The sequence below is a fragment of the Pelodiscus sinensis genome, chromosome 30, assembly GCF_049634645.1.
Source record: "Pelodiscus sinensis isolate JC-2024 chromosome 30, ASM4963464v1, whole genome shotgun sequence".
In the NCBI taxonomy this organism is placed as follows: domain Eukaryota; kingdom Metazoa; phylum Chordata; order Testudines; family Trionychidae; genus Pelodiscus; species Pelodiscus sinensis.
Genome location: NC_134740.1, coordinates 4,131,725 through 4,156,240, shown reverse-complemented (window position 1 = coordinate 4,156,240; position 24,516 = coordinate 4,131,725). Strand labels below are relative to the sequence as shown.

Below are 24,516 nucleotides of genomic sequence, written 5' to 3'. Positions count from 1 at the left end.
CTCCCAGAGGCCTCTGCGGCCAGCTGAGGGTTCTGAGCGGCACAGAAGCGCTGAACCCCGCAAGCCCGCTGGGTCTGGCTGGGCTGCCGGGGCTCCGGAGACAGCGGTGCTGGGGCACTTCGTACCCGGCTTCCCGCCACGGTACCGGGCCTCGCCCTAAGCTGGGAGCCTGTGGCCGGCCCGGGGTCACCGCGCCGGGGAGTGTTTAATTATCTTTGCGCAGTGGCAATATCGTAGTCAATGAGGTTAATCCGAGGTGCGATTATTGTTAATTGAAAACTTTTCCCAATACCCCGCCGTGACGACTTGAAATACAGTCGGCATCGGCAATTTTTGGTGGTCTCTGGGGAGGCTGGACAGCTTTGTTCAACAAAAGAAAAAAATAGTGATTGTAATAATGTTGCTTATTGGTTATATCACCTGACTTTATTTTAAGTAAGCCAGAGCGTCCCAGGGCTCATGTCCTGCCAGTAGGCAGCCCCGTGGCCTCTTTCAGCTGCTTCCCCCCTGCGACCCTCCCTCTCAGACCAGGTTCCAAACGGTCAGTGCAGAGAAAGGAGCCGAGTCTGCGGAACCAATCTGAGGTTATTTTCCCAAGTGTTTCCCAATATCACCCCGCCCCCTCCTCGACATGACCCAGCTCTGACTTCCCATGAGAGAAAAACCCCAGAACTCAGGGGCCATTTCCCCCTAGTGGCTCTGCCCTGCAACCGCAGCCCCGGGAACACTCGATAATCTCGGGAACACTCCAGGAGCGCAGGGCGCTGCAATAAGTGCCCCTCCCCCCCCTCCGGGTCCAGTCCAGTCCTACGCGTCTCTGCTCCACGAGGAACAGCCAACCTCCCCCCCCCCCCCCCCCCCGATAAAGCGGGTTTTCAGTATCGGAAATAAACTTCTCCCTGCAGCTGCGGTTCCTTCCCCATTTGCCCCTCCCGGGAGAGACTCCCGCCTCTGGGCATCCCCGGGGCACTGTCTGTGTCCATGGCAGGTTGCGGCACATTTTGGAGCAGCCCGTGAACCTGGAGAGAGACACCCGCCGGTTTCCAGGGGCTTTCCCGCTCAGATGTGGGGTGGGGTGCGGAGGACGCTCCCCTCCACTAGACGGCGCTCCCTGCACAGGGTCCCTCCCCCTGCTAGTGTATCCCCGCTAGGAAAACCCGCATGGAAATCCCTGGCAAGAGAGTCCACGGGTCCCCTGGCCCCCCCGAACTGCCTCGCACAGCCCCCTCCTGCCATTCCCTGTGCACTGAGATGAGCGCCCGGCCTCTCCGGGAGGTAAAGGGGAAATGCCGAGGGGGCATCGCCACGTACTGAGCGCTCAGCCCGCGCTGTCTCTTATACCCGCTCTGGGGAACCCGCATGCAAATCCCTGCCCGGGGGTTCTTGTTAAATACCAGCCCCTGGTTCTAGGAGCCTCAGTCTCCTCCCAGACACAGACCTGCCCGGCCCTGCCCGCTGGGGAGTTCCCCTCAGTGCCTTAAAGGAAAATGAAATCTCTGTTGCTTTTCCTTGTCCTGCTCTCTACCCCCAGCTGTGAGTGTGGGTTAGAAAACTGGGGAACTGGGGACAGGTCCAGGGATTCACTGACTGGCTAATTGTTTCCATGTTTTGTTTTTCCCTTTTCCGAGGTGTCCTCTCCCAGGTGCAGCTGGTCGAGTCCGGCCCAGGCGCCGTGAAGCCCGGAGAGACCCTCACCCTGAGCTGCAATGTGACCGGGGTCTCTCTCACTAGCAGCAGCTACCTATGGAACTGGGTCCGGCAGCCCCCCGGGAAGGGGCTGGAGTGGGTAGCTCGGATATACCCCTATGACGGGAGAAAGTGGTTTGCCGCGTCTCTGCAAAGCCGGACCAGCATCTCTGCGGACACGGCCAAGAACCAGTTCTCCCTGCAGCTGGCCTCCCTCGCAGCTGCGGACACCGCCACCTACTACTGCGCCAGGGACACAGTGACACAGAGCGCAGCGGGGCTGGTACAAAAAGGAGAAGATATTTGAAGATTGTAGCTGAAGCAAAATGCAGGACCATGCAGCACAGTTATGTAGCACAGACTAAGACGGCGACATTTAAAGACATTTGAAGTCACTCCAACGTCTATTGCTGCTACTCGTTAGGGAAGCCCTAAGTACATGTTTAGAGAAGACAATGAAATAAGGTCACTTCTTCACACAGAAAACTAAAGTCATGTCAGGGGTGGGATTTGAACCCACGCCCCCTTACGGAGACCAGAACACCCATTTGTGGGAAGGGTAAGGTCTAACTGAACTGGCCCGGTCAGACAGGGCCCACCCTACACCCCAGACACCTGCATTAGTCTAATAATTCCCCTGGGGCCTTGGGAAACTGGACGCAGGGTCAGTTCCTAAATCACTCTCTTGCTCTCTCTTGCCTTCAGGTCAACCCAGTTCGGATCTCTATGTGCACAATTCCCACTCGTGTGAGTGGGTGCCCAAATTCCCAGGGCTGGTTGGTTAACTTCAGCCTCGCTGAGTCTGGGCCTCAGTTTCCCCTCTGTAAAATGGACTTGAGACTTCCCTCCCTCGCATGTGGATTGTCAGGTTGGAATCCAGGCTTGTCTGTGAGTCGCTTTCATGCTGTGGTGACAAGGGGCAGAGGAAAACGGAAGCAGGGCGGTGACTCGAGGTCCAGCTGCCGGGAAACTCAGTGAGAACCTGGCTCCTAAACGCCACCCAACTCTTCGGAAAGCATCAGCGTTAATCTAAGGAGCCCATTTACTGAGTGGGGTACATGGGAATTGGGGGCAGAGGTGTATGGCTATTGTGGAATTTACAGAAATAACTGGTATTTTGGAATAAAAGGTTTTGGGATCACCAGATCCACTGGATTTGGGCGGATGAGTTCACGGGCGCCCAAATCTACCTGCACCGCCTCAGGTACGGGGAGCTGTGACGTAGTGGGGGTACCTGGCTGGTTTCTATGCTGCTGGCTCTGGGGTAACCCCCACTGGCTGCCGTGGGTACCACGACCCAGCAAAACAGGATGCGTCACTATGCAAACCAGTGGCCAGACACCCCCCATGGAGAGGAACAAAGGAAGGTGGAGGCTGCCCTGGCTGGGGGGCAGAGCTGGAAGAGAGTTAGTTAGTTGCTGTCTGAGAGCATGGAGGAGACAGCCTAGGGAAAGGGTCTGGAGTTTAGGGGCCCAGTCTCCCCCATCTCAAGGGGGCCTGAGGCATCCTAGCCCAGCTCTGTGACCAGATTACATCTGTGCTGTATCCTGGAGAGGCAATAAACTTCCTCTATTCCACCGGCTGGTGCAGTCTGTTTGTGCCATTTCGGGGTGCAGGAGACGGGGGAACCGCATCGCGCCGTCACAGGAGGACAGCATCCCTTGGCCACGGATCGCCGTTCCTGGACACGGGGAGCTGCGATCTCCAGGACCAGGGGCGGTGCAGGTAAATATGGCGGCGGCAGCCCAGCAGGGGCTGACCCTGGTAAAATGGCCCAGTTTTAGTGCCCACCCCTGCAGGAGATGATCATTCATGATTTCACAGACCATCCATAACTGCACAATTTCGATGTTTTTCTTCTCCCCGCTTTTGAAACTGTTTTCAAGCCCCTCGTGTTTTATTGCCCCTCGGCACCTTTTCCATACTTAGTTTAGATTTTTTGGGATAGGACAACCACACCCGCTTGCACATTCAAGGTGGAGATGAACATACAATAATTAAGCCTAGTTTGGTTGTACCTGCTACCTACAGTACCAGGCAGGAGGTCGTGGTTCCTTTGAATGCTGGGTATGGGAAAGGGCTCCAGTATTTCTAGTTACATCAAAAGCAAAACCTGTGGGTCATTCCTGCTTATTCCCTCCCATCATTCTCCTTACTAAACCCAATTTACAGCAAAGCGAGACTTGGTGATTCTAGTCATATCTACCAATCAACTGCATATCGTGTACGATACCTATTATGTCAATATTTAGGATACATTTTGCTGGGCCAAAATATTGCAAAAGTGCTTAATTAATAGTTTTCCGGATGTCTCTGGAATTGTTCTTATAAAAATGGGATGCACTAGGACCAGGTTGTTTCAGGTCCAATTGCCCTGGTCTCGCTGTGCTGTACAAGTTATGCAAGATTGGGCAGCACTCCTGACTCTCCCCCACCCTCTTTGGCCTTATTTGCATGTGTCCATGAGTCCCCCAGAGCTGAGTCACACCTAGGCTTTGCGAGAGATCCAAGGACCGGATGAGGAGGAGAACCGGGGGCCAGGCCAAAGGGAAGCTCCTCACCCGGCTCTTACAAGTCCCAGGCCTGTTTGCTTGGTTGGTTTCTCTGCTGGAGCTCCCTGTAAAATATTCCCTCCTGGCCCAGCTCCCCCTCCCTCCTTCAGCTTTTAGCTACCAGGCAGTGACCGGAGTGACTGTCTGAACCAGCGTCTGTCACATCTGTCAGGGAGTCTGTACCCCCTGTCCAAGTCCAGTGCCACAGGCTACCATATTGCAATGAATGTTAGTTATTGCTCCCAGTGACCCTGTTTTTGTCCCACAGACACACCCCATGGCAAGGCAGGAACAAGGAAACCAAACATCTGTCACAGAATTTATCCTCCTGGGATTCGGGGATCTTCCTGGCCTGCAGGTTCCTCTCTTCTTGCTATTTCTCGTGATCTACCTGGTGACCATGGCTGGAAACATCATTGTCATAGTGTTGGTTGTGGCCGATCGACACCTCCACACCCCCATGTACTTCTTCCTGGGCAACTTGTCCTGCTTGGAGATCTGCTACAGCTCCACCGTCCTGCCCCAGCTGCTGGCCGGGCTCCTGACTGGGGACTGGACAATTTCCTTCACTGGGTGTCTCACACAATATTACTTCTTCAGTGCTCTGGCAGGCTCAGAATGCCTCCTCCTATCAGTGATGTCCTACGACCGGTATCTAGCCATATGCAACCCCCTGCACTACGCAGCTCGGATGAGTGGCAGGTTTTGCCTCCAGTTTGCCGTGGGATCTTGGATAGGCGGCTTGCTTTCTAGTTGTATAACCACAGTGTCAATAACCCAGTTAACCTTCTGTGGCCCCAACGGTATCGACCATTTCTTTTGTGACTTTATTCCCCTTGTAAAATGCTCCTGCAATGACCCTCTGCTGATGGACACGTTGGCATTCACAGTCTCCTTGATTTTCTTACTAGTCCCCTTCGTACTCACCTTGGGGTCCTACATCTGCATCCTCAGAACCATCCTCAGAATCCGCACTACGATTGGGAGGCAAAAGGCCTTTTCCACCTGCTCCTCCCACCTCATTGTGGTGAGCATTTACTATGGAGCTCTCATGATTGTCTACATGTTCCCAACCACCGACCTCCTGAGCGACTTCAAGAAAGTTCTCTCTGTCTCCTACACTGTCCTGACGCCCCTGGTGAATCCACTCATCTACGCCCTGAGAAACAGGGAGGTCCAAGAGGCCCTGTGCAAAGCTTGCAGAGAATTAAGAACATAAGAACTTCCACACTGGGTCAGACCAAATATCCATATAGCCCAGGATCCTCTCTGCCAACAGTGGCCAGTACAAGGTGCGCCAGAGGGAGAGTACCCAAGAGGTAATCCTCATTGATCCCTCCCCTCTCACCCATTTCCAGACAAACAGCGACTAGGGACACCATTCCTACCCATTCTGGCTAATAGACATTCATAGACCTAACCTCCATGAATCTCGCTAGCTCTTTTTGGAACCCTATTAAAGTCCTAGCCTTCACCACATCCTCTAGCAAGGAGTTCCAGAGGTTGACTGTGTGCTGAATGAAGAAAAACTTCCTTTTCTTTCTTTTAACCTGCTGCCTGTTGAATTCATTTGGTGACCCCTAATTCTTATATTTAGGGAATAAGTAAATATCTTTTCTTTATTTGCTTTTTCCACACTAGTCATGATTTTATAGACCTCTAGCATATCTCCCCTTAGTCTCCTCTCTTCTAAGATGAAAAGTCCTAGTCTTTTTAATCTCTTCTCACATGGGACCCATTCCAAACCCCTCCTCAGTTGTGTTGCCCTTTTCTTTACCTTTCCTAATGCCAATAGATCTTTCTTGAGATGAGGAGACTACATCTGTGTCCAGTACTCAGTTAAGGGTTCTAAGATTCTGGCCCATAGGGTTGCGTAGGTGAAATGGAATAGCTGCAGCAGGGGCTGGGTTAGGGAAACCCGAGGACACCTCCCGCTATTACTGTTCCGCACACACAGCGACACAGAACCTAGTAGAGATTCTACAAGAACCCAGCCTGCACCTCCGCCTTGCGCCGCCTGGGGGCAGCAGTGACCGTGCGGCAGTGTCCTTGCAATGAGCGATCTGCAGCCCGCAGACACCGCCCTGTATTGCTGCGCCAGATACACATGCTTCAAAGTAGGAATAAAATGCTCCGGAAAAGGGCGCTTTTTCCGGAGGATCGGGGCCAGTGTAGACGCTCTTTTCCGGCTTTTCTAAAAGCCGGAAAAAAGCGGCGGACATTTTTATTTAAATGCCGCAGGGGATATTTAAATCCCCCGCGGATTTCCCTATTACGACTAGTGAAATTAACATGCCCCTTCCGGAAAAGGGGCCAATGTAGACGTAGCCAGTGAGAGGGAACCTAGGAAAGCCTGGACTGAAACTAACCGCGCGGAGAACCGGTGTGGCGTTACCAGCCCCAGGTAGGAGCAGCCGCCAGCCCAGCGTCCCTGTGCCACGTGAGGTGTTCGCCTCGCTAGGCTGGGAGCGGGACCCATAGACTCGAACACTGGAACTGGAAGGGCCCTGCAAAGACCATCAAGTCCAGTCCCCTGCCCTCACGGCAGGACCAAGCACCGTCTAGATCCGCGGTGTCCAACGAATTCTTAACTTGCGACCTAGCCACACTCAAGCAGCCGAAGAGAGATTAGAGGTGAGCATGTTGCACACTACGGATCTAGGTACACTTAAAAGTAGACACTGTCCCCGAGGCTTTAGTGGGATTTGAACTCACAACTCTAGGCCTGACCCCTGAGCTGTTGATGTATCTAGGAGTTCCTTTATCATTTCTCCGACAAGTGACCGGAACGCCATTCCCCTGCCCAGAGCTGCAACCATAGGAGTGGCCACGTTGGGTCAGACCCGAGGTCCTTCTAGCCCACAGTCCTGTTTGCCGGCAGCGGCCAATGGCAGGTGCGTCAGGAGGAATGAACCCAAGAGGGAATTAGCAAGTGGCCCGCCCCGCTTGCCAGATACTTTGCAATCGACGGGCAGGGGCACGTCTCTGTGTCCGGGTCGGTGCCCGGGGAACGTTTCCTGCCAAATGTCGGTTCCAGGTGCGCTCGGGCGCCTGCAGAATTCCGGGGGAGCCGAGCCGGGCAGGGAACGGGGGAGGCTCCGTCCCATATCGGGCCTGGCTCCGGGATTGATTCCGCCCCTTGGTATCTAGGGGGCTCAGGGAGGCGGAGAACGCTGGATTTCCCCGAGTGAATTAGGCCTGGAATCTCAAAGGTGCCCGAGGGAGCCCGGCGCTGCCCCGCTGCCCCGTCCCACCACGTCCCCCGCGGAGATTTCAGTCCCAAGGGAGGAGGAACTAGTGATTTCAGGAGCAGAAATGTCACGTGGGTTGGAAAACGCTTCTGGCAGCAAAGCGCCGTCAGACACCGCCCTTCCCCGGGCTGATACCGCCCGGCGTGTGAGCCGGGGCCATTGCTCCCAGGGCCTGGCTGAGCAGACACTGACTGGGGGTTGAAGGGGGGGGAGCAGGGACAGTCCCAGACTCGCTGACCCCTCACTCCTAAAGACTGATCACTGATTCCTACCTGCGCCCGGACAAAACCCGCCTGAGGCTGCGGGGGAGAAATTCTCTGGCAGGGGGCGCTGGTGAGTCGCGGTCCGCACGGGGCAGGCGTTGGGGAGCGTCGCAGAGAAGGGGCCGGGGTAGAAATGTGGGTTCCCCAGTGAGGGGGAGTGTGACGGGGACAAAGCAGGTGCCTCGCTGCGGCTGAGCATCCCAGTCCGGGTGAGCGGCCAGAAATGGGCCAGCGGCTTGGGCCACTCACCGAGCGCAGCGGGAAGCGATCGGGGGGGAGTTACAGACACGGTGCGAACTGGGGCTCGCGTGTCCCAAGCGGCGTAAAGAGGGAAGAATCGCACTAAACCGCCCTGAGCCCCCAGGCCTGGAGCTGCAAATCCCGCCGAACCTGACCCGAGAGGGGAAATGTTCGCGCCTCCGGGCTCCCAACAAACACGGATCCGCCCCCCCGCTCCACCCCAGTGAGCCGAAACCCACTAACGCCTGGGAAAATATTTCCCTTCACCACAACGGATCCCCAGGAACCCCTAGACGTCAGTGACGTCATTTCTCGGTGTCTCCCCAGAGCTGTGAGAGCCCATCGGGAACCCCCGCGCTGTACCAGGCGCTGCACAAACACAGAGGGAGGGGGACGGAGACTCCTGCCGGAGACTCCATGGCAGTGGCTCGTTAAGAGAAGGCGTTTGTGTCTCTGATAAGGCGGGGAATATGCAAATGGCCGTGACCGCTGCCTGCTTATATCGGTGTCTCCCCTCGCCCTAGGCTGCACCCGGAGAGACACCCCGTAGCCCCGGTGTCTGTGCAGTTACCAGCCAGCTCCGCCCCCAGCAACGGGGAAAATGGAATTTTGGGTCTATTTAGGGTTCGTGGTGGCAGCTTTGCCAGGTATTTTCTAGCTAAACACTCTGCGGAGGCGGACGGAGATTTTGTGTTTGACGTTTTGATGTTCATATCGCCTCTTTGTTCCCAGGTGTCCGATCCCAGGTGCAGCTGGTGGAGTCCGGAGGGGATGTGAAGAAGCCCGGAGACTCTCTGCGCCTCTCCTGCAAAGCCTCCGGCTTCACCTTCAGCAGCTATGAAATGAACTGGGTCCGGCAGGCTCCCGGGAAGGGGTTGGAGTGGGTCGCTGTAATCAGCAGCGGCGGGGGTACTATATACTACCTTGATGCCGTGAAAGGCCGATTCACCATCTCCAGGGACAACTCCAACAACCTGCTGCACCTGCAAATGACCGGCCTGAAGCCCGAGGACACCGCCCGCTATTACTGTGCTAGACACAGTGTCATGAAACCTATTGACGCTCTTGCAAAAACCCAACCTGCAGAACCCGCTGCCACCACGCGGGGGCAGCAGAGACACAAACAAGCGGGCGCTGGGCACAGAGCGGAGCAGGCGCCTCCAGGCAAATAACCCACAAACCCCGCGGGGCTTTAACCCTTTCACTGCCCGGCCACGTGCCCTGGTTGTAGTTTAAGTCCCTCTGGGCCCGTGGAGCAGATCCGCCCCGCCCACCGAGTTGGAAAGGAAGCGATAGAAGACACAGCGGAGACGTCGGAGACACTGGATGTGTGTGGGCACTGAGGGGGATGGGCAGGTTTGGGTCGCCACTGTGCTGGAGACAGACAGTCCTGTGCCATGTTTCATTCAGGGCGCCCCGTTTAAACAGCAGCTCCCGGGGACCCAGAGAACAGACCCACTAGCCGCTGAGCTATTCACGTCTGTTCCGTGTCTTGGTGCCAATGAGGAATCCCTGCCCTTCCCCTCCGCCCGCCTTTGCCGCCAGCCGGTGAGTATCTGGGAGAAGGAAGCTAAGGGCTCCAGCCTGGGGCTCGGACACTTGGATTCGCTTTCTTGATCCGTCGCAGCCTCCCTGTGTGACCGCTGATAAGTCCGGCACAGCCAGAACTGTAGAGGTATCCGGCCACCCAGAGGGATTTTCGGCGGGATTTTCAGAATTTTCCAGGCGACTAACGCCCAGTGACTTACCTGGGAGCTGCACGTCCCTTTCGTGACCCTCCCTCGGCATCTGTCTGTGTTTCCCGGGGCCTGCAAAGCGCTGAGAGCCTGGCCCTGGCGGATTTCACACATGGAAGGAGCAGATTTTTCATTTCCATTGACCTGAAGTGGGAGTTAGCGGGGCTCCATCGCTCAGGCTCTTTGGCCCGGCCTGTTAGGTACCGCTCTGTGTGCTGAAGCACCTGTGTAAATCAGTCCCGTGAGCAACCTGGTGTGAAGTGGGGCTGAGAGCACTTCCTGCCTCACAAGGGTGCTGTGAGGGAGAACACTCTACAGAGATTAAGGTAGTGGGGCAATAGAATCACTCGGACAGCTGCTGTGGGATGCAATTCACAGCTGGATCTATAGCTTTGTAAAGAAAAATCACCCCCCTCAGCACTGTTCAGATGGTCCAGTCCGGGCTAGGGAGGGGGGAAGCCCTGTAGGCCTTTCTCACGGGTCCGTGCTGTGTCTTCTTACTTCTACTCCAGCGTCCACACTGGGCACTGGCTTCCATGCCACAGCTGGGGAGGGAATTGTGCATAAACTCTGGTCTATGGGGCTGGAGTGCATATCACTGTGGGTCCCGGCGGGGGCACTGACAGAGCGGTGTCCGCAGCGCTCAGCGAGTCGAGCAGCAGATAAAACTCGGTCTTGGCTTCATCCCCGGAGATGGTCGCTCGGGGTTGCAGGGCCTCTGTGCCCCAGGAAAAATGGACTCATCTGACCCATTGCAGCCCATGTGGCGAGACAGCTCCCGCGCCCACTTCCCCGAGGTCTGAGTGTCCCTGGTGAGAGTCCTGCAGGACAAAGTTGAACATCCCCGTCAAATCCCCTCCGGCGCCTTCTCCCTCCAAGGCCCCTTTGCACTAATCCCGGATCCAGTGACCGAGTCCTGCTGCCTTCCCTTTGTCGCCTTCTCCTGCGGTTTGTGCGAGCCCGGGTCACCCCCCCCCCCCATTGATTCCAAATCCTAATTCCCCGCCCGAACCGGGGGAGAGGCTGCCGGAGACACCGCGCTTGCCAGCCCGTGACTTGTAACCCTCCAGTAAGTGTCCCAGCCCCGAGCAACTCTGTGACCCGGCCCCTTGCAGGTACTGACCCCCTGGCCCGATGTCCGCACGGGCAGGGCCCCGGAGACCCCTCCCCACGACACAGCGAGGGAGGGTCTGACTCCGCCCTGAGCCCCGAGCCAGAAAATCAGTGTTAAGACAATGCGACCCCAACGGGTCTGCTCTCAGCAGCCCCTGGATGGGCGGGGCCAGGCAGGAGCCCGGGGAGGGACGGGAGCGTCTGGCGGAGGGTTCAGACGAGTCACAAACCTCGGCTTCAGAGCAGGGCTGATTCGCAGCCACCAAGGACAGCGCCACGTTATCGCTGCGCATGCGCATCCCGATCCCGAGGGCCCCGCCGTGTGTTACTGAGCAAGAGACGATCACAGGGCGGGGAAGCCAGGCCGGGCCCAGACAAATCCCGCCTGAGACTGCGGCGGGAGAAATTCTCTGCCAGGGGGCGCTAGTGAGTCACAGCCCGCAAGGAGCGCGGGAGGGGAGCGTCGGAGAGGAAGCGAAAGGGACAGGGATGTAGGTCCCCGGGCCCGGGGTACTGGCAGGCCAACAGCATTTCGACACCCACTTTACTCCTTCCCCCCAAGAGCTCCGTGTGTCAGACCCTGACCCCACCCTCCACTCCTCCCCGCTGGCTAGTTCTGCAATGTGAGATGTTCAGCATCACCTATTATTATTAAACAAGAATCCTTTTCTCTTTGTGGATCCCGTGACAGCGCGTTTCTCGTGACGCTTCTCTGCACTGTTGCTATTTCTCCTCAAGGCCCGGTGGAAGGTTCTGATTCACAGACCCTGGTAAGCCCTGTCCTGGACCAGCGTTCAGTGGAAAGGCTTTTGTACCCTCCAGTGACCTCTTCACCCAGCCCAGCCGTGACGAGGCGCGTGTGTCTGTCCACTCCCCCTTACACGCGCTGGGGAACCCGCATGCAAATACCTGCCCCAAGCTGCCGGGTGAAATACCAGCCCCTGCTTCTAGGAGCCTCAGTCTCTGTCCAGACACAGACCTGCCCGGCCCTGCCCGCTGCGGAGTTTCCCTCAGTGCCTGGGAACGAGAATGGAACCTCTGCTGCTTTTCCTCGCCCTGCTCGCCGCCCCCCGCTGTGAGTGTCCGTGGGGCAGAGGGGACCTAGGAACAGAGCCCGATTGGTTCGGGGGTTAATATTGTCTCTGCTTGTTTTCTCCTTTCCCAGGTGTCCTCTCCCAGGTGCAGCTGGTCCAGTCCGGCCCGGGGACGGAGAAGCCCGGAGAGACCCTCACCCTGAGCTGCGCTGTCTCGGGTGTCTCGGTCTCCATCCCTCACAGAACCTACGGCTGGGACTGGTTCCGCCAGCCTGTCGGAAAGGGGCTGGAGTGGGTGGGAGGGGTTTATGACGGGGCCACCGCCACTTATGCCGCAGAGTCTTTCCAAAGCCGGGTCACCTTGTCCGCAGACACCGCCCGGAACCAGCTCTCGCTGCAGCTTCGCGCTCTGACAGCTGCGGACACCGCCACCTATTACTGCGCCAGGAAAAGAGACACACAGCGCCAGGGCCTGGCACAAAAATGGGAAGCGGTTTCCACACGCACAACAAGCGCCCTTTGAAAGCTCCGGCTCGGCCTGGGCACAGAACCTATTTTACAGGGGGGAGTGAATACAGAGAAATTCCCAGGGGACAGGTGGGCCAAAGGCTTTTAGCCAGACAGGCCCGATTGGCCCTGGGACAGCGCAGTCCATGGGTCCCTGTCCCCTTCCCTCTTACCGAGCCGCAAACCTCCTCCCACCCAGAAAACCCCCGAGTGCCACCCCTCTGTCAGAGAACCCTCTGGTAGGTGACAGTCCCAACCCCCAATTGCTTCCCCATTCTCCTTCCCCTCCCTGCTACCCTCAGCCCACCTCTTCCCCCCTGCGGTCCTGTGCCCACCTCGGTTTCTTCCACTTCCCTCACCCCTCAGACAGCTCTGCCCCTCAGCTCTGCCCCTCCTTTCCCCTAGTCATCCCTGACAATCTCTGTCCCCCACTCCGCTCCTAGCCCAGTTCCTAACCCTCGACCACAGCTCCCCGCAATCCCGTGCCTGGCCTAGAACTCAGCCCCCTCCTTCTCTTCCCAGCCCGGCTTCCCGCATCCCCCTCACTCCAATGATTACAACGATGCAGGAAGCTGTGCCGAAGCCTTGGATTCCTTCCCCAATCTCATTTCTGTGATCACAGCCTCATTGGACACATGGCCCAGATGAGTCTTCTGTTTATACCTGGTTGCCTCCCCTTGGCGAAGGCTGTTTGACACACAGATGTCTAAGATAAGCCTTCCTCACCCTGAAGTTGGGGCTCTTTCCCTACCTGGCAACCCGTGGAACTCCTTGCCAGCGGATGTTGTGAAATCCAACACTATATCGGAGTTAAAAAAAAGAAGAACATGTTGTGGAAGAAAACAAGCCTTCACTCTGCTCTGTGTTAAGCAACAAGTAGCCAGAGGAAATTTATTTGAGCAATATTGCAAGGAAAGACAGCATAAGCGGATTTTCAAATACAAAACAATTAAACCCCAATATATATACCTTTCCGTTACATATAACGTCAAGCCCTGCTGTGGCCTTGTGAGTGTGTGTGAGAGAGAGAGCGGGAGCAGGGGATTCCATCTTCTTTCTGTTTGTTGCTTATGATCTGGATTCTCCCTGAGGCCTCACTTCTCGGTGTCTCTCCCCTCTCCAAGGTGTCCTCTCCGGGATCCAGCTGGTCCCGTCCGCCCCGGCAGTGGTGGCCCCTGGCGGGGACCTGACAATCACTTGTGCCGTATCCGAGGACTCCATCGCTAACCAAACCTGGTGGAACTGGGTGCGGGAGCTGCCCGGTCACGGGCTGCAATGGGTCGGGCGCGTCCATTTCTCCGGGGACACAAACTACGCGGCGGCCCTGAAATCCCGAGCGACCATCTCCAAGGATGACGCCAAGAACGAGTTTTATCTGCAGCTCCGCTCGCTGAGCGCTGGGGACACCGCCAAGTATTATTGCACCCGCTGGGACCCACCGTGATACGCGCCGCCACAAGATTCTCTCTTTTGAGAACACGACAAGGGCCAGACTGGGTCAGGCCAAAGGTCCCTCTAGCCCAGTGCCCTGTCTGCCCACAGTGGCCAGTTCGAGGTGCCCCAGAGGGAGTGAACAAAAACAAACCTGCCGGGACAGGCCGCTGGGGAGTTTCCCTCAGTGCACGAAAGCGACAATGCCATTTCTGTGGCTTTTCCTTTCCCCGTTCTCGGCCCCCGGCTGTGAGTGTGTGTTCGGGAGCAGGAGAACTGGGGTCAGGGCCAGAGATTCGTGGGCTGGCTCATTTCTTCCATGGTCTTGTTTCCCTGTCCCCACTCCGCTCGCAGGTGCAGTTGGTCGAGTCAGGCCAGGCGCAGGGACGCCCGGAGAGACCCTGAGCCTGACCTGTGCTGTGACCGGGTCTCTATCCTCATGGAACTGGGTCCGGCAGCTCCCAAACCCCGGGACAGGGCTGGAGTGGGTAGCTTGGATATTCTGGAGCAAGTGGTTTGCCGCGTCTCTCCAAAGCCGGACCAGCGTCTCTGCCGAGATCGCCAAGAACCAGGTCTCCCTGCAACTGCAGACACCGCCCCCTGTTACTGCGCCAGACACAGGGACACAGAGCGCAGCGGGGCTGCTGCGAAAGGGGAGGCGCGTTGTCTGGAGTCACTGGGGCCCGGTCACACTCAGTCCGCATCAGAAGCGGGGAGACACTGGCCGAGGGGAATGAGGAGGGGAAGGGAAAGGAGGCGAATCAAGCTCCGCGGAGCCCAATCCCCTGTCTCGGAGCAGGGCCCCGCACGGAGGGTCTGACTGAGACGCTCCGCCCTGCGCATCGGGTCTGGCCCGGTCTCCCACAGAGCCCGGCTGAAACCAGCGTCGCTCAGACTGCGGGGCTGGCCCGGCAGGTGGCGCCAAAACGTGTCTCCCGGCGCCCTCTGCAGCACGTGCTGTTAGAACGCGGGGCGAGCGGCTTATTTACCAACCCGGGTAACCTGCCCGGATGATCTCGCTCGCTGATTGGTCGGGCCAGTTACCCACTCGCACCACGTGATACACGGACTGGCGGTGAGAACGTGACAGGCGCAGGCAGAGCAGGAAAAACTCTTCTGGGGCCGGGGCTGAGATTTCCCGGGAGCTCCTAGTCTCTGCGGGGAAGGCCAAAAATGCGGGGTTCAGAGAGACCGGACTGTGGCTGGAGGGAGGAGGGTGCGATGTAGAGGGGTGTCTTGCTGTCGCTAGGCTTGGGCTGTCCTTCCTGGTCCTGTCTGTGAGCACGCCCAGGAGGGGGCCAGACACTGGCTTGACCGGTTCTGGCTGCGGGGAGGGAAGGAGCTTGGGACAAAGGAAGTATGTGAGGGGGGAAGAGTTAGTCTGGGGCTGGAAACATGATGGAGACAGCCTAGGGAGGGGGGCTTGGAGACTAGGGGCTCAGGCACCTGCCTTAATAGGTCTGGGGCATCTTAGCCCCGCTCCTATCGCCACATCACGTCTGTGCTGTGCTGTATTCTGGAAAATCAATAAACCCCTTTCTATTCCGCTGGCTGATGGAGCCTGTTCTCGCTGCTATGGGGGTGCAGGATGGGGGAACCCCAACCGCGTTGTCTCAGAAGGTGTGTGAGGGAGGGGCTGAGTTCTCCGACTGGGGGTGCACGCTCTGCACTGAGGTTGGGGTGATATTTCTAATGTGCAGACGGGGCTCCAGGTTGGGGTCAAGCGGTTTGCGTTGCGAGAGGGGTCTTAGGGCTGGGATAGGGTGCTGAGGTGCGAGGTGGTTCCCGAGACAGCTCCATAAGTCCCAGCCAATGGGAGCTTTGGGGGCGGAGCCTGCAGGTGAGGGCAGAGAGGGGACAGAGTTATCCTGGCGCTCGGGTCGTGCGGCTCCAGGCTTGCAGCGCGCTCTAGGGGTTAGTGGCTGCAGCCCAGAGCCCCAGCATAAGGGCCGCCTGCAAAAAGATCTGCAGTTTTGTTGGCCAGGAAATGTCTCTTCTCCCCACCCCACCGCACCCCCAGGGTTCTGGGCTGACGCCACTGAAGCGCCTTTCTTAATCTGGACCTGGGCAATATACATTATTATATTCAATATCAATATTTTTCTCTATATATACATGTCCCGTCTCTCAGAAGACTGGCTCGCTGGGGCAGTTCTGATCGCTAATTTGCCTCCTGAAACCTTGAGCGTTGTTACAGGTGCGAGCCCTGCAGGAAAAGGTTTAACGCCCCTGGCAAAAGCTCCACCCACACCAGTGTGTGTCCCAGCCCCGCTCCTGACCTGCCACAATCCCAGGCCTCCTTTGGCTACAGCCCAGAACTTTCCAGCCTCACCGCGCCCCTCCCTCCCGCTGTTCGCTGCTGTGACGGGCAAATCCAGCCTGGCTCGCTCTGCCCGTCGCACTGGGCGGCCTGTCTGCTGGAAAGACCCTCCCCCCTCGAGCCTCCTTTGCACAAATCCCCGCTCCAGTGACCGACTCCTGCTGCTTCCCCTTTGCCGCCTTCCCCGGCGGTTTATGAGAACCCGGGTCACCCCCCTGGACTGATTCCAAATCCTCATTCCCCGCCCGCACCTGGGGACAGGCTGCCGGAGACACCGCGCTCGCCAGCCCTTGACTTGTAACCCTCCGGTGAGTGTCCCAGCGCCGAGCCACCCAGTGACCCGACCCCCCCTCGTCAGGCACTGAGCCCCTGACGCCATGAGCACACGGGCAGGGTCCCGGACTCACTCCCCACGACGGGATAATTAGTTGACATTCGGGCCCTAAATTCAATACCGCGGAACTCCCGGCAATTGCTTCTCTCCCCTTTAACCCAGCGCCCCGGAGCTGGCGCTGCTCTGACACAGCGGGGGAGGGTCTGACTCCGCCCTGAGCCAGAAATTCAGAGTTAAGGGAAGGAGGTTGGGTCCGTTATAAGCAGCGGGGGATGCAAATAGGGGAGAGAGGTTCCTGTTTAAATCTGTGCCTCTCTCTGCCCAGGCTGCACCCGCAGGGACAATCCGCAGCCCCTGGGTCTGGGCAGTGACCGGCTACTCCCCGCAGAACTTTGCCCATCAGCACCGAGGACAATGAATCTTTTGCTCCTAGTAACTTTGGCTGTGGCGGCGTTGGAAGGTATTTTCTTCCTCTGAATAACGGCAGAGGTGGGAGCATATTACATTCTCCTTGTGTGATACAAATACTGATAACCGGTCTGTGTTCCCAGGGGCCCGCTCCCAGGTGCAGCTGGTGGAGTCCGGAGGGGATGTGAAGAAGCCCGGAGACTCTCTGCGCCTCTCCTGCAAAGCCTCCGGCTTCACCTTCGCAGACTACGGGATGAGCTGGGTCCGGCAGGCTCCCGGGAAAGGACTGGACTGGGTCGCCTACATTAGTGGCCCCAGTGGATCAAATATATATTATTCCCAGGCCGTCCAAGGGCGATTCACCATCTCCAGGAACAACGCCAACAGCCCGCTGAGCCTGCAGATGACCGGCCTGAAGGCAGAAGACACGGGCCTGTATTACTGCGCGAGAGACACAGTGAGTGACAGCCCCGCCGGGCTGGGACAGAAACCCGCGTTGCCTGGCAGAGCCGTCGCTAAGTCACGGGCTGTTTCCTCTCAGGCAGCTGCAGGGGAAGCTCCGCTCCGCCCTGCGGGGGGAGACGTGTTCACACACATTTCCTCTGCGACTTGGGAGCTGCTCCGGGCGTTGAATCAGGCACCCCCGTTCTGTTCCACGGGCGTTGGATCAGGTGACTGGAGCGCAAAGTAAGCGCAGACTCCGGACAGCTCCAAATAAACACTGTTTGCCTTGGCAAATGTCTGTCCTAGCCTCTTCCAGCATGCATAGAACGCACGGCTCTCATCGCAGTGCCCTGCCCTGGGAAGAGGGAGAACGGTCTAATGGTTAGTGCATGAAATAGGCTCTCGGGTTCGATTCCTTACTCTTCTTAGGAGTTCCCCGCAGAAGGGGAGTAACAGCGCGCCGGAGGCTGGGGTGTAGCGAGCCTGCACCCGTAACAGCCTGTGAAGGGTGCGGATCCCGTAGCGGTAGGGATCAGATAAGGACCCGAGGCCAAAACTTCCGAATGGTGATTGTGAATTGCCTGGACATTTTGGGATGCACAAATGGAGACATTTTGAACAAAATGTTTAAAAACTGAGACTGAGAGTTGAAGTCCCAGATCCTACTGAATTTCGATGCCATTTGGGTTCTTAATTTCCGTGGGACGATTTGAAATGCCCACCAAAGCCACAGGAGAAGGGGTGTAATTTCTCTTCTCAGAAATGTCCTTCATTCCTAAGAAGTCGCCCCCAGCGCTTACATTTGGGGGAGAATTTCAAAGACTCTTCAGAGGGTTACATGTTTGTTAACTGAGTTTGAGCGACCAAATACCTCACGTGGCTTCACATTGTGCTGACCTGAACACAGTGGCTGGGACTAGGTCGCGTCCCAGGGACGGACCCCAGTTGTGGACTCAGCTCACACCCTGCCCCCTTTTATGTTCATTGTGGGGAACCTTTCCAGGGAAGTTCCTCTTTAAATACCAACCCCTGGCCCTAGGAACTCGGTCTCCCCCAGACACAGACCTGGCCGGGCCTGGCTGCTGAGCAGTTTGCGCCTTCATTGAAGATGAAGCTACTGCTGATTTTCATTTTAAGCTGGAGGCCCCTTCAAGTGCGTGGCTATTGGGCGTCTCTGCTGCACTGACTGCAGAAGAGGAGCTGTTCCAGGTAGCCTAAGGGAATGAGATGCCTCCGGGGGGCTGGAAATCTCCCCTCTCCAGCGGGGTGTCGGCCCGGTGGCTCCGTGGGCACGGCTCCTTCCCGGACACAGAGCCACCGCCCGGCCTTCCATGGGCCCTCTGCGCATGGAAGGGGGCTCCAGAGATCACCCCCCAACCCCTGAGAGTCACCAGCCCCTCCCTCCCTTGCGTGAGGAGACACAGTCACTGCAGGGAGCTGCTCGCTCCTCCAGGTCCGAAAGAGTCAGGAGGGTCCCAGCGCCCAGTGCCCTGCGCTACGAACATACACCCAGGCCAGGGCGGTCTGACTCCTACACCCGGGCCCTTGGGCACGTCACTCAGATCCCTGGCAGGAGCAGCGCGTGTCTTTTATGAGGCGGGGTATGCAAATGAGGGAGTCGGCGTCCTGTTTAAATCTGTCCCGCCTCTGCCCAGGCTGCACTCGCGGGGACAATCCGCAGCTCCCTGGGTCTGTGCGTTAACCACGCTGAGAACTTTCCCCTCCAGCACTAGCGACAATGGCACTTTGGCGCCTTCTGTGTTTCGTCGCAGCAGCTTTGGAAGGTATTTTCTGCCTCTGAGTCACTGGCCCAGTTGGCGGAATAGTGCGTTAGGGCTGATTTTATAGTAACATTAAAATCCGGTCTGTATTTGCAGGTGCCCGGTGCCAGGTGCAGCTGGTGGAGTCCGGAGGGGATGTGAAGAAGCCCGGAGACTCTCTGCGCCTCTCCTGCAAAGCCTCTGGCTTCACCTTCACTAGCTACAACATAGACTGGATCCGGCAGGCTCCCGGGAAGGGGCTGGAATGGGTCACTCATATAAACCCAAGTTTAGGTACCGCATACGCGGATTCCGTGAAAGGCCGATTCACCATCTCCAGGGACAATTCCCAGAGCACGGTTGTCACGTTGCTGAATTGGAGGGAAGCAGCCAGATCGCTGCTGCACCCCTAGGTGGGGGTGTTGGCCCCAGAAATTGGTGTGGGGGGAGCCATGTGGGGTATTGAATGGGAGATTATTGTTTGTTGATCTTATGTACGCTATTTATGTGAGTGTATAATGTCTGTGTGTGTAGGTAGGAATCTGTAATCTGTGTGGAAGCTGAATATTTCTGTGAATGTGGTTAAGCATGGCTATGGACAGGCTGAGTAGCAAAGCCCTGTGGAACAATGGCTCTCAATAGGCTATGGACACACCCAAAGAATGGGATTTGTCACCTGAGGGCAGCCAGCAGGAAATATAGAGATTGGCCTCTGACCAGGAGACTTGCTGCAGACTAGAAGAGGCCAGGAAGGAATATAAAGAGGCCATGCGGTCGATGCCATTTTGTTCTCAGCTCAGCACTTCATCCCAGAGGCAGCACTGCAGGGATCGAAGAGCCAGGAAGACCTGTGAACCCATCCTGATCGTAGGATGTGCAATAAGGACTTTTAACCAGCAGCTGCAACATCTCTGCTAGAGCCTGCATCGAGAACTAGGAGATTTGGTGCATGTAACGTACTGTACTTTAATAACCTTACTCTCAGGCTTTTCTTTCTTGTAATAATAAACCTTTAGATATAGATTCTAAAGGATTGGCCCAGCGTGATTTGTGGGTAAGGTCCAGAGGGTAAATTGACCAGGGATCTGTGGCTGGTTTCTTGGAACCGGACAGAACTTGTTCGGGGTAGGTGGGATTGGGTGCTAGGACCCCCCACCTGTGTATGAGGCCCGGGGCCATCTGGGGCACGGATATTGCTGGGGTGTCGGAGGGGTTTTGTTCGGGAGGCTTCAGGCAGGCTGCTGAAGTGCTCTGTGGGACTGGTTTGTGGCCTGTTTGGAGAGGTCGCCAGTCGGGGGTTGTAAGGAACCCCGGATTTGAGCAATTCGCCCTGAGCGCACACCCTAAGCTGTGCCCAGATACGGCCCGGTCTGTCACAACGGTGCAACTTCAAATGACCGGCCTGAAGCCCGAGGACACCGCCCGCTATCACTGTTCGAGAGACACAGCGACACGAAACCAGGCTGCGATCATGCAAAAACTCAGGCTTCGGAATTGCCGCCCCTCCGAGCTCTGGCAGGGGACCAGGCACCGGTGTGAATATCACAAAAACCTCCCGCCCGTGTTAACCCCTCCGTGCCCGGCCCTGACCGTCCTGCAGCTCGAGGACCTCGCCCGCTGTCGCGGCGCGGGACACAGGCAGTTCTCGGATCCGTCCTTGTCCATGTCTGATCGATTCTAGCGGCAAGGCCCTCCCGGCCTCCATTCTACAGCTGCTAGTGAGCCCGGCAAACTAACCCGCCAGCTAGAGCCCGGTCCAGGGCGGCTCCCAAGCGTGCTCCTGGCCAGTGAGTGTTTCCTGCCGGAATCGCTCTCGCTCCCTACCCACGAGGGACCGGCAGGGACAACCCTCAGCCCCCTGGCTCTGTGCAGCCACCAGAACTTTCCCCTCCCGCACCGCAGGGACAATGAGACTTCGGGCCGGTGACTCTTCCTCACGGCAGCTCGGCAGGGGGCCGGGGGGTTTCTCGGCAAATCCACCGCACAAGCAGGAGACTCGCTGAGTCGCTGCGGTGACGTCACCCGTTTTGTGATGTCCCCCCTGATTTCTGTCACTCCCCTCATCCTTCTCCCCGCCCCGCGCCCACAGACGTGCATTAGGTGGCCGAACTCTAACTGTGTGTCGCAGGGTTCCTAACTCCCCCGTGTTCCTTCCCAATACGAGCGAAAATCACAAGTGAGGTGGCATGTACCGTAAATACCTTCATGCAGCACAAGGGTCCTTCCTGCGCTTGCCTTTGCGGCTGAGAATTTTAGTGTGAAACTACAGAATGCCATTTACACACCCTGAATTCGGATTCCCAGGTACCTGAGGCAATTTCAACATTTTCACACACCCGCTGCTGAGCTGAGCTCCCTGTCCCCGCGGAAAACGCGTCCGAGACACAGATCCCCAGCTGTGGACACAGTTCACACCCCGTCATCCCTTATGGTCACTTTGGGAAACCTGCATGCAAATCCTTTCCCCGGAGCCCTTGGCCTCTGCTGGGTGGAGCCTCAGTCTCCCCCTAGGCAGAAAAATGCCGGGTCCTAAATTTGGGGGCCCGTTTGCACCTTCACTGGAGATGAACCTGCTACTGATTTTCCTCTTCTTGCTGGAGGCTTCTTCAGCTACGTGACTATTGTGGATCCCGGGTGATCCCTGCTGCACTGACTGCAGAAGAGAAGCTGTTCAAGCAGCCTAAGGGAATGAGATGCCCGGACTCGAAAGCAATTCTGTGGTTGTTGGGTGCCTCACTCTCTTAGGTGCAGTGTCAGGATGTTTGATCTTCACATGTTCCCGGCTCCCAGAGGACAGGGCCTGGCTCACTCCGTCATTTCCGTGTTTCTCTCCCAGGTGTCCTCTCCCAAGTGCAGCTGAAGGAAACGGGCCGGGAGCGGCGAAGCCTGGGGAGTCCCTGACACTCACTTGCACCATCTCGGAGACTCGGTTTCCAGCACCAGAGTCGCCTGCGACTGGGCCCGGCAGCCCGCGGCCGGATTGGCTGGGTGCTCATGATACCGGTCTGGTAGGTGGTTCACTGAGTATCCGAGCGCGCTGCAGAGCTGAGTGACCGTCTCACCGGATATCGCCAGGAACCAGGTCTCGCTGCAGCTCCGCTCGCTGACAGCTGCGGACACCGCCCCCTAGTGCTGCTCGGAGAGACACAGGGACACAGCGCCACTCCGGGACTGATAGAAAAGGGGAAGCGGTTTTGCCCCAGCGCGGTGGGGTTTTGGGTTCAGAGCAAGTTGTGAACCTGGGGGCGACTCTGGTCCTGTTCCCCCCCTGCCAGTACCCGTGTGTGTCCTGCCCAAGGCGCCATGGAGGGGAGGCATGTTAGTGACTCTAGCAGTCAGTCAGTGACTCTGTGCCCGGGGCGTTCTTTGGGCTTGTGACGGCGCGTTAGGGGTCCCCCGTCTCCTGCACCCCGAAATGGCACAAACAGACCGCACCAGCCGGTGGAATAGAGGAAGTTTATTGCCTCTCCAGGATACAGCACAGCACAGATGTAGTCTGGTCACAGAGCTGGGCTAGGATGCCTCAGGCGCTCTTGAGTTGGGGGGAGACTGGGCCCCTAAACTCCAGCTCCTCTCCCTAGGCTCTCCTCCATGCTCTCAGACAGAACTAACCAAATTCCCTTCCAGCCCTGCCCCCCAGCCAGGGCAGCATCCACCTTCCTTTGTTCCTCTCCATGGGAGGTGTCTGGCCACTGGTTTGCATAGTGACTCACCCTGTTTTGCTGGGTCGTGGTACCCACGGCAGCCAGTGGGGGTTCTCCCAGAGCCAGCAGCATAGAAACCAGCCTGGTACCCCCACTAAGTCACAGTTCTCCCCCCTCCGAGAGCGAACTGAGCAGGGTCACTCCGCTCGTGACCTAGGGAAGTTCGGGTCCTCTGCGTGGGAACCCGCCCTGGGGACATGGGTGCTCCCCTTGACTTGGGCCGGCCGTGGTGAGGCCCCACATGAATTGGCTTCCCTCTGTCCACTCGCCACCCCGCTCCGGGGAGACTGGCACAGGCCTGTCCTCAGGGGTCACACCCACCCTTCCGCTGGCCTTGATCTCTGGCCAGGGTCTCTCGGGCCGGGGCCATGAGGCCAGTGAGCCTTCTCTGGACAGCCAGGGCGGCTTCCATTCCCGATGCTCCATCCAGGGAGGACTTCCGCTCCCATAACTCTCTCAGCAAACACAGAGGGTCCTCTATCTGGGGTAGAGACCCCCAAGCCGCTTTCCTACTGTCTTGGGCCTTCCCGCCCCTCTGGCAGGAGTCACAGGACCGGCAGTACCGCTGCACGGCTGTAAAGATTCCCAGCCAATAGAAGTGCTGGAGCAGCCTCAACCGGGTGCTCCGGATCCCCCGGTGGCCCCCAACGGGGACATCGTGGGCCAAATACAGCAGCTTGAGGCGATACTTTCGGGGGACGACCAGCTGCCGCTGGACCCTCCATGCCCTCGCCTTCCTGGGGGGAAGCCATTCCCGGAACAGGAGTCCACGCCCCCGCAGGAATCTCTCCTGGCCACCTCTCCCCCGGGGCTGAGCTGCATGGAGGCCAGCCTGGTCCCTCAGCCTCTGCAAGGAGGGGTCTGCCTGCACCTCAGCCTGGAATTCAGCTGCTGAGGCAGGGATCGGGACCTGTCCCCCACCTCTGCCTAGGTCCGGAGTCCCAGCCTGGCTGGACCCCGTGTCCACTGGGATGGGACCCTGAGGATGCTGCCAGGAGTCCTTCCCTGGACCCACGTTGTCAGCCCCCCGCTGGCTCTGGCTCCGGGTAGTGACTAGAGCCCGCTGGGATTCATGGGGCCACTCCTCTAGGTCATTCCCCATCAGCACCTCGGTGGGCAAGTGCGGGTGCACCCCCACTTCCTTGAGGCCCTCCTTGGCCCCCCATTTCAGATGCACCCGGGCTACAGGCACCTTAAACGGGGACCCGTCTATGCCCTTCAGGGTCAGCTGCGTGTGGGGTAGTATCCGCTCTGGGGCCACTATGTCGGATCGGGTCAGAGTCACCTCCGCCCCCGTGTCCCAGAAGCCCGTCACCTTCCTACCATCCACCTCCAGGGGTATGAGGCACTCGCTCCGCAGGGGCCATCCTGCCCCCACCCGGTACACGGAGAAATCTGCCTCCCGAGGGTCAGACCTCCCAGGGGAGGTGCACTGAGCATCCTTCCCCTCTCTCTGAGCTGAGGTTTGCTTGCCAGCCTCTGCCTCTGGGGCAGCCTGCCCTTCCTCCCGCCCCAGCCAGTTAACCCTGGAAAGTCCCTGGTCCTGGGACCTGGTGCACTGAGCCCTCTTGTGGCCTTTTTGCCCACAGCGATGGCAAGTTAGGCTTTGGGCTGTCTCTGTCCAGGGCCTGGCTGGTTCTCTGGGGCACAGACGACCTGTTCCTTGGTCTCGCCCCGTAGTTGACTCCCTCCGTCGCTCAGCCGAGATCCGGTCTCTGCGCGGTTCCCTTTCT

The 24,516-nt window shown here is 57.9% G+C and overlaps 1 protein-coding gene and 1 non-coding gene across 2 annotated transcripts; both read left to right on the top strand.

Moving 5' to 3' along the window:
* The first annotated feature begins 211 nt into the window (after positions 1 to 211).
* LOC142821419 (U4 spliceosomal RNA) lies at positions 212 to 352 on the top strand. Its single transcript, XR_012898193.1, has one exon. It is a non-coding gene; the product is annotated as a U4 spliceosomal RNA (small nuclear RNA).
* A 4,163-nt stretch (positions 353 to 4,515) lies between these two features.
* LOC142821114 (olfactory receptor 10A7-like) lies at positions 4,516 to 5,457 on the top strand. The gene has a single exon (XM_075911917.1). The coding sequence runs from the start codon at positions 4,516 to 4,518 to the stop codon at positions 5,455 to 5,457; it is 942 nt and encodes a 313-aa protein (XP_075768032.1).
* The last annotated feature ends 19,059 nt before the right edge of the window (positions 5,458 to 24,516 follow it).